The sequence below is a fragment of the Capra hircus genome, chromosome 1, assembly GCF_001704415.2.
Source record: "Capra hircus breed San Clemente chromosome 1, ASM170441v1, whole genome shotgun sequence".
Lineage (NCBI taxonomy): Eukaryota > Metazoa > Chordata > Mammalia > Artiodactyla > Bovidae > Capra > Capra hircus.
In genome coordinates, this window is record NC_030808.1 from 125,434,982 (window position 1) to 125,445,046 (window position 10,065).

At 48.3% G+C, this 10,065-nt stretch overlaps 1 protein-coding gene across 1 annotated transcript; it reads right to left on the reverse strand.

Moving 5' to 3' along the window:
• On the reverse strand, positions 5,481-9,844 carry CHST2 (carbohydrate sulfotransferase 2). Its single transcript, XM_018049496.1, has 2 exons — positions 9,544-9,844; positions 5,481-9,438 (listed from the first exon to the last, which is right to left on the reverse strand). Exon 2 carries the CDS (start codon positions 9,254-9,256, stop codon positions 7,673-7,675), a length of 1,584 nt encoding a protein of 527 aa, XP_017904985.1. The 5' UTR covers positions 9,257-9,438; positions 9,544-9,844; the 3' UTR covers positions 5,481-7,672.

Below are 10,065 nucleotides of genomic sequence, written 5' to 3' on the forward strand. Positions count from 1 at the left end.
TTTCCAGTCCCTGAAAAAGTTAAAAGAATCATACCAGTGGTGAGAAATGCATGTCAAAATAAATACACAGGCCCAGCCTACATTACAGCAATACGTTTTCCTAGTGGGCCCTTAAAATTGTATCATTTCTACATGTACCCCAGGGTTCATAGAAGCACAATTTACAATAGCTGAGATATGGATGAAACCTAAGTGACAATCAACAGATGAATGGATAGCAAAGATGTGGAAACATACAAGGAAAACCTACTCAGCCATTAAAAAAAAAAAGAATGTAATTTTGCCATTTGCAGCAACCTGTAAATGGACTTGGTGAGCATTATACACAGTGAAATAAGTCAGACGAGAAAGACAAATAGTGTATGAGCTCACTTCTACATGGAATCTAAAAAATACAATAAACCAGTGGATATAACAAAAAAGAAGTGGACTTACAGATATAGAGAATGAAATAGTGGTAACCAGTGGGAATGGGCAAGGGGAATGTGAGGTGGGGAAGCGGGAAACAAAATATCAGATGTCAACTGGCCTCAGGATGCACTGCCCAACACAGGGAACACAGCCAATATTTTATAATAACTGTAAGTGGAAAGCAACCTTTAAAAATTGTATAAAAAATTTAAATATGTAAAAAATGCATATATATTATGCTCATAATAAAACTGTATCATTTTGTTTGACTGTAATTTAGCTCTTACCTTTCTTCTAGGGGGGCTCCAAATTATTGTTGGTTCTCTGTTTCAAACATTTAATATGAAGGACCCTATTTGAGGCTTTCCACAGATCTTTTTTGGAATTCCTTTTTGTCCATATTAATTTGTCTTGCTTTTTCTGCTTCTGTCTAGCACACATATGAAGCTCAGCCCATGGGGAAATGTCACATCTTAACTCAAAAGCCCCTTGGTCACTATCTGTCTGGCTTCTTGGGTGACCCCTTTTATATAGCACTCACTTCTAAATTAGTGTTTTTTAATTCACTTTATTATTTCTTTAATTTTTTGGCTGTGCTGGGTCTTCATGGCTGTATGAAGCCTTTTCTCTAGCGGCGAGCAGGGGCTACTTTCTAGTAACAATGCCTGGGTTTCTCCTTGCAGTGGCTGCTCTTGTGGCACACGGGCTCTACAGCCTGAGCTCAGCAGTTGTGGCACAGAGGCTTAGTTGCCCTGCTGCATATGTGATCTTCCCAGACCAGGGATCAAACCCAAGTCCCCTGCATTCTTTACCACTGGACCACCAGGGAAATCCAGCACTCACTTTTTAAAGACATCCATGCAAGATGCTGCTTCGATGTCAGGAAGACACACACACAAACAGGATCCAGTTTCTTTTCTCTTAAAGGACCATGACTAAGAGAGGAAGTAGATTATTAACAACAACAACAAAAAATACCAACCTGCAAGGACACATACCAATAGATCTATGCACAGATCTATGCAGCCAGAGTGAATAGGGGATAGAAAGACACTTCTGCATCAGCTGATAAATAAAAACTTCAAAGAGACCCAGGCTCTTTAATAATTAGCAGGAATTCACAAAATAGAGAAGACACAGGAGGCAGGAGGGGGACAGAGTAAGGAGAACTCTCCCCAGAGGACAGCAGCACATACTATACCTACAAGGAAATAAACTTAGCCACCGCACCTGGCACACTGAGAAAGCAGAGCAGTTGGCTCAGCACACCCAGCACCTTACTCCTTGAGTTGATTGTAACTTGACCTCCTGCTTTTCTACACATAGACTCTCCCTCTCTATTATACACAAAGCAAATGCAGAGAGTCCCATGGTAGTTTCAGAAGGAAGGGAACATTGTCATCGGCAGAATTTGCCAGCATCCTCCTGCTGAGGACAAGGTCAAGCTCTCCATCCTCACGCAAGACGGTCTGACCTGTTCTTATGGAAAGGGTTCCTCCAACAGCACAGGCTAAGTATACATAAAGTTATAGAAAATAATTTCCTGAATTTAAGAAAGAAGTAAATATTCAGATCAAATGGGCTTGATGAATACTAGACAAAACTAATAGAAAGGGACCAGTTCCTATGGAAGCTTGACACTTTCGTTTTCATAAAAAGAATTCTGCAAGATGGGGGTAGGGGGGAGAGAGTAAAACAAACCAAGAGAATGAACAAATTAGCTACAAGGGAAGAAAAATCCAGACCAGAAGTTAATAAAGCAACATCCATCCTGAGCAGGATTGGTCCTGACTTGGAGGACCTTGTCAATCACTGGCAGCAATCATGGAGGATTATTTGTCCTCTGTGCACTTGCCTCCTTTGAATTCATCATACAGAGTACACTTGTCTCCCCAGGATGTCTGTGCTTTAATGATAGTTACACATAATACCCTGCACCCGCTTTCCAGGAACTTGTAGGCCACCAGTGTTAATTCCCTCCTATAATTAAATATTTCATCTTGGTCTCTGGATGCAGGACTCACTTCATGGCAAACCACCTGTGTAGTTTGTGGGCCCCATGCTCAGAACTGCCCAGGCTTGGTTTAATTCCCTGCTGCTGCAGAGTTGAAATGCTTCATCCTTTTTTAACAAGAGACCCCACATTTTCATTTTGCATGGAGCCTCACAAATTATGAGGCTGGCCCTGTCTAGAGGGCTCACTGCCTCAAGGTGCGTTTCTATCAAGACTTGTCTATACACTCGGGATGGGAGCCATTACCAAACGGCTCTGAGTATAGCTTTTGGTTACAATGATCACTTTCACCCTCATTTAGTTGGCAGGGTGACTGTCATCACCCTGAAAGTTCAAACAGCCCCCAGACACTTCTGACGTCCGATTACAAATAACTGGTTTGGTCAAAAGTTAAGCTTTGACCTTGGCCATCCTCTATCATCCTGCCAGGTACACAGACAGGCCCTGTTTCTTTAAGGCTCCTTTCAAGTTTATACACAACCCCACCCCCTCAACACTGGTTCATAAAGTTTCCCATTCTACGAACTTAATGTGTTATTCAGAACCGAATGATTTCCTTAGCACAATTTGACGAAGGGTGTGCAGAACTGCATCAGATGTAATAAAAGTCAAGCCCTATAATTTCAATTATTAAACACTTGTACTAGAGCCTGTACCCGAGCAGCTCGGTGGCTCATACTTGAACTGCCAAAGTAGCAGCTGGGTTGCCAGAAAGAAGGGAAGGTGCAGAAAACCAGCCTGTGTTCTCAGCCATGACAGATTTGTAAGGGTCCTTCTCAAGATGAGTGACCAAAGGGGTCTAGAGACTGTACATTTACCTCAGGACATACCATTACACAGCTCAAGTCATTCCTCAGATTGCAACTGTTGTTTTCTACATGTCCACCTTCGATCCTGACACAGAACTGTCACCAGCTCTGACAGATTCATCGCCCACACGCTCTCAGAGGCCTGAGAAAAGTGTCCCTCCCGACACGCCCATTTGCTGGTATGTTAATAAAACCATGCTCTCTTCCGGACCTTGAGACTGTGCAAAAGCACACTTGTATGTGCAGGAGGGTATGTGTGCTGTGTTGGGAGGGAGATGAAGGAGGTCAGGGGAGGCTGGAAAGTGACACCTTGTCCTTATTCACAACTACAGATAAGACACGCCTTCTTACTTTCCTCTTAGTCTTTCTGAAGTCATCTCTAGAGACTGGGTTTCAAACACGATTTTTATTTCATTGCTCAGACCCAGGGTATATTCACTAAATGGCCTCACTTAGATTTACATTCATTTCAGACAGGGAAATTCAGCCACAACTCTCCTGTGCACAACAGAAATCCTGGACAGAACTGGCCATGGCCTGCATGGGGACAGGCATCCTTTGTCTCAACCAGCATCTACAATAGGACCCAATTCCTGCAAGTAACTATTCTCTGCCTGGGTGAAATTCACAGCACTGAAGGCCGGAAATAAATGTCACAGGCTTCTTGCTGGTGAACAGCACAGGAAGCTCAGCTCAGGGCTCTGTGATGACCTAGAGAGGTGCGATGGCAGTGGTGGGAGGGAGCCTCAAGAGGGAGAGGATATATGTATACATATAGCTGGTTCACATTGTTGTACAGCAGAAACTAACACAACATTGTCGAGCAATTATACTCCAATTAAAAAGAAAAAAAGAAAAACCACAGGCTTCCGCAATCATGAACAACATCCCAGCCCTCCCTTAAGGTATCAGGGCAGCATTAAATATTCTGCAGGTATGTTCTAATCCCTGCCTTTTATCTTGTTCATTGGAAAAACAAAGAATAAAAGTTGAATTCCTCATTTGGAAACTTTTATCTCTCCCCATTCAGAAATTCTAATTCATCAAAGGGAAATGTTGGTCTACACACAGCAACACTCCCCCACCCCCTACAGCCCTTCAACAACCAGGAAATCTTGCAAGTGTTCCTAGCACCTATGCCTCACATTTAAATAGAACCTAAGATCCACTCTCTTGAGCAAACTTTGGTGAACAGCCTGGCACTTTCTCCAGGTAACTCATTTTCCCATTCTTCCCCTTCTGAGCACTTTCAAAATTGGATAGTAACATATTTCACTCAGTAAGTACTTATCAAGTACCCACTGCATAGTAGACATTGAAGGGAACAGGATTTGCCCCAGTCCCCACCCATAAGGTACCCACGGGTCAGTCTGAATGAGGCCTTTGAGTGCCTCTGAGCTCCCTGAAACTCAAGCACCCAGACTGGGCTGCTGCCTTTTTCCAAACTCACATTTGTTGGCTAAATGTGCTAAGGAGACTTCGTTCTACAAATAGAGCTTTCTCATTAGCAAAGGCATTCCAGAGTCAAAGGGGTAAGTCAGGCGTGCTACGGGTTGAACAGAATTTGAAAATAAAAATCACTCTGATAACCTGCTCTGAAGAATACCTCCTCCTGCTGATGGACTTATTGCCAAGCTGAGAACAGTGAAAAGAACCTCTTTCACGTTTGCTGCTTCAGAAATGGTCCCAGGCTTAGTTGCAATCTGTTGCGACATGAGTCTGCGAGCACCAGGGACTGACCAAGGCTGATTAACACCCCAAACTGCTTCCCTCCTTCTCAGACCTGTGGAAGGTGAATGTCACTAATACGATGATCTCGGCTGTTAGTGGGAACAACACCTGTCTCACTTTCCTAGAATGCAGCAAGGTATAAATTCTCCAGGAGCAACAATTCACCCTGTCAAATTACAGAGCCCAGGAGTGGCAGAGTGGAGCAAAGCAGCTGCTACAAAACAAGAAAATTACAGGCAGAAGCTCCGTTCAAGCACAGCAAGGGGAGAACTGTTGGTGTTCAGCTCAAAATTTCATCTGAGCAGAGACCACGAATGTGCTGCAGGCTGCCAAGCCTCTACGTGACATCTCTTATTTTTTAAACGCAAGATCCAAAAACATCGCAATTCCATTGTAACGCAATCGAAGTCCAGAGAGAAGAATGAATTCCACTGCTTAAAAATGCTTCACTCGAAAACTAAGCGTGAATTTTACTGTGATTAAGTGAAAAGAGTTGATTCTAATGCCACATGAAATTTGTTTTTAAATGGTTCTTTTATTCAGAGCGGTTGCTTTTTAATGATGTTGTTTTAATTTTCTGCTAAACCTGTTTCATCTCTAGTCATCCAACATTAATATTTATTTTGTTCATTTACTTTTAAAATATTCTTAAAGCTGTTACAAATATTCTACTGCTGCTGAAGATAATTCAGCATAGGCGCTACCATGAAAATATCATAGAAACCATGATCAATGTGTTATAGCTGTAATCTGGCTTAATAAACACAACACTATAAACAATTTTAGTAAATTAAGAAATATCCATTCTAGAATGTGTTATAAAATCAACTGCTAAATACATCCTTTTTTTAACCTCTGTGCTTCATCCCGGAATTAACAGCGTAGTTAGATTTCACATTGTAATGAAAATTATACTTAAGAATCATCTTGGGTTAAAGTATTTCCCATGTACATATTCCTTTCCATTCTATTTTCCTTAAAATAAAACCCTCAGCATTTAACCTATACAGATTGGCTTGCACAAATCTCACAATAAATTACAGTAAAATAGCTATGATGAACTTGAACTTGTACCGTATTTAATGTAATATATAACTACACTCTCATTCCTATTTAAGCTTCATAACTTTATATCATAATACAACATTCTGCAGAATGCTTCAGTACAAATGGGCTCAGGACGGCAGCAACACCATTACCATTACAGGAAAACTGCAATGGTTTTTTTCCCCTAGAAAATACCAAATCCCAAAATCCAGCTACTAACTCATAATTCACTTTCATTTCCTCTTCCCCATAATTTATTTTCACATCTAAAAGAAGCTCTTGGTTGAAGCCTTATATTGTCAGAACATGTAGCTACTTCACAATTTTACTTTTAGGAAACATGATAAAGAAAAGCAATGTACCCCACAGGCATCCTCAGTAAACTATTATTAATTCACATTCTCTTTTCATTAATTTGGCTAGGAAGCCGGGAATAAGGGGGATAGCCTGTGGGCGCCCTTACAGTTCTCAGGTCAAAAACTTCCCTTTTCATATGCCTCCGTGGACTGTGTCAGAGGCAGAAACATTCCAAACTCAGATACTTGCGTCACTTTTCTAACCAAAGAACTTGTTGACTACCATTGCCAACAAAACATTCACACTAATCTTTAAGGTTTGTGTTCACATCATCAGATGGTTTTTGGACTATCTACTTATCTTCTAAGAAAAAATCCTGTTTCTGAACTAAACTTAGGACCAAAACATCAGTCTCTGGTTCAAGGTTTCTCAGTGTAACTCCAGGGTAATCAAAACCGAATGCCTTCAAACCCTCAAGGGGTTACTTCTTCCTTTCTGTGCCCCAAGTGGAAAGTAGTGCCATGCTTTTTCCTCCACTGCCCTGCTTGTTTTTTGCCTTTAGAATTTGAAGATGTGTTCCCATTCCTGGGCACTGGACAGGCTATGATTTACCTGGGAGAAAACAACTCCAAGGTAGGGATCAAGGAGTCAGAGGCTGTCTCTGACAGGAAAGTCCCACCCATCTTAACTGTTTTCTAGGAAGCAGATGGGGGGAAAGAGGGTGGGAATAAGGGAAGCAGATTCTGTCTGAAGCTGCACAGGACAAGGAACACAGGTAAATCCAGAGTAATGGAGGCAAATATTTTTAAAAAAGAATATTATTTATTCTCTTCTTTATTAATACTCATGTATGACCTTTGCTTTTTACATAAAAGTCTACTTTATAAGAATGCCTCCTTGGTCTAGCATGCCCAATGGGGCTTTCACTCCAGGACCACTTCCCCTTTCTCCACCCACCCCTCCCCCCACATCCAAAGACTCTTCTACACGTTCACAGATACCACGAAAATTTTGTAAACAAGACTTGCAGTTACCCGATCTTGATTTAATCAACATCCCACTTCAAAATGGAAGGCAGGTAGGGAAGAGGGGAAGAAAAGGGAAGAAAAGGTAGAGGAGAGAGAGAAGGGCAGCTGTGGTCAGAACTTTCAAGTCGCGTTTTCTGAGATGTGTGTGCATTGTGGCTCTTTCTTGAAATTCCATGACTCAAAACATTGACAGCAAGTGCCTGTGTATTTATATTATGTATCTATAACAGAATATGTGGGCTTCCTCAGTTTGGATCTGGGCTGTTTTTGTTGAAACACACCACAATCCTTCTGTAGGTGTCTCCACAGGGCGTCAGGTCTCCCCAGAACCCCTCTCAGAGTCGGGGTTTCCGGAGCAGGGTCTTGCTGAGGTCTTTGACCTCCTCAGGGCTATTGACGCGCTCGTAGCCCAACACGGCCATCGGCTGGTAGCAAAACTCCTCCACCTGTTTAATCTGCTGGAAGGTGAGGGCGGTCCGCCAGGCGTTGGCGGCCTGTGTGGCGTTGCGGGCTGACACCACAAAAGGCTTGGAGGAGGAGCCTGAGCCACTAGTCATGTTGAGTGCAAACTGCTCCATTTCGGGGCTCACCAACAGCCCCACAAAGTCGTACACCCTCCGTAGGGTTTTGACGGGGTCTCCCACCAAGTCCTCGTACCGCACCACCAGGTAGTGGCCCTGCAGCCAGTCAGGGGGCTGCAGGGCCGTCTGCAGCGTCTTGGCCATGCTGTTGCAGATGACCTCCATGGCGCCAAGCGCGTGGTAGTCTGCCGGCCCTCCCATGCTCTCCTTCTTGACGCCCAGTTTGTGGCCGGGGGCCTCCAGGAAGGGCATGCGGTGGGCTCGGGGGTCCCGGCTGCGCACCACCTGCAGGCTTTCACGGATGAGACCGTGGCGCGAGCGAATGCGTGAGCTGGCCACAGCGCGGGGGTCCCGCACCAGATGAATGACCTTGAGGTCCAGGGCCGGGTCTCGCAACAGTGGCGCCAATACCGCCACGTCGAAGACCCGAACACCCTTGATAACCAGCGTGCGGTACTTGCGGCACTCCTCCTCGAAGCGCGCCAGGCGCTGCGGCGGGCACTTCTTGCACACGCGGTCGTCCACCAGTCCCACAACCTCCTTGCGGTAGGCGGGGCACAGCGGCGAAGAGCACACCACCTTATTGGTGGCCGCACCGAAGATGCCCAGTGTGGTGAGGTTGCGCCCCCCACTGCCGGCGGGGCTGTACAGCTGGAAGACCGAGAGGTCGCAGCGGTAGAGAGCGCTCAGCATGTCCCGCGCCGCCCCTTGCAGGGAGACGGCGTCCCCCGGGTACAGTTTCTGCCACACGTGCCACACCGGCTCGTAGAGGAAGAACACTTCGGGGTTCTGGTTGAAAAGCTCGCCGAAGAAGGACGAGCCTGAGCGCCACGTGGTGAACACGTACACCAACTGCCTCTTGTCCCCGCCGCCCCGACTGCCATTACCTGGAGGGGCTGCGGCCCGCGCCGCCCCGGCCGCGACTGCCGGAGCTGCCTGGACTGCGGCGACGGGCGGGCGGTACGGGGTCCGGGGATCCAAGCGGGTGTGTGCGCGGGGCGGCACGGCTGGAGGAGGTCCTGGGCGCCCCCAGCCGCCCGAAGCCGCCCCCGCCCCGGCACCCAGCGACCCGTCGGGGCTGCACTGCTGCAACGGCTCCTTGTGCCACTTGTAGTCCAGGAGGTTGAGCATGGTGAGCACCAGCAGCAGCGCATAGCCCGCGCAGAGCACCAGCGCCTTCCTGCGGAACACCTTCATTCCGAGTGGGGACGCAGGCCAGCGGCGACCCAGGCGCCGGGGCCACGGCGGGAGCAGGGCGCGCGGCCCGGCGGCGGGCGCGGCTGGGAGCAACCCGAGGGGCGCGCCCGCGGGTAGGGCTCGCGGCGGGCTGCGGCTCATCACAGGCACAACCCGGGCCGGCAGCGCGGCGGAGGCGGCCCTGCAACCCGGGAGGGGGACTCAGCGGCCCCGCTTCGGGCGCTGGGACTTGGGCCGCGGCTCCGAGGCGGGCGCGGCAGCAGCGGCGGCTGGTCCCCGGCGCCCAAGACTGGCTCTCCCATGGCAGCGGCTCCGAGAAGGACCTGCGAGGGGAAACGGAGTAAGCCGGGGCGCCCCAATTCTCCCCCCAGCCGCCTCCTCCCTCCAAGTAACGCCCACCCTCCGGTCTGCCTGGCTCCCCAGCTCACCTGGAGCCGCGGGCGCGCCCCGGGGCGGCCCAGGAGCACGGCCCGGCGTTCAGTCCTGCTGTCACTCGTTCCTCGATTTCTCGAGAGCTGTTTTCCGCCTGGGGTCCCCGCGCCTCCGAGGGGGCCGCGCGAATTGGCAGCCCAAGCCCTGGGCAGAGTTTCTGGGCACCGGGCGCCCTGCGGCTAGGGAAGGGAAACTTTCACCGGGCCCGGAGCCCTGCTCTGTGCTCTGCCGAGTTCACTGCGCCCGGCTCCAGCGGCGTCTCCGCCGCCCTCTCGGGACTGTAGCTTCCTTCCTCGCTCTGGGGAGTGAAGCTGGCCGAGGGAGATTGGGGGGGGGGGGGCCGCTTATACTGGACCCGGTTCCCGGCAAAGCAGCTCCGCCTCTCTTGCTCTCAGTCTCCGCGCCCCGAATCCTCCCATCTCTTTGGCGGTGGTAGATGGGGCGCAGCGCGACCCTGCAGCCGCGGCGGCAGGAGCCGCTTCTTCCATCACCAGAAGGATGCCCTCCGGGAGGGCACT

Excerpts from the sequence above, each read along its gene's own strand:
- CHST2 (XM_018049496.1), bottom strand. The coding sequence starts at position 9,256 with ATGAGCCGCAGCCCGCCGCGAGCCCTACCCGCGGGCGCGCCCCTCGGG.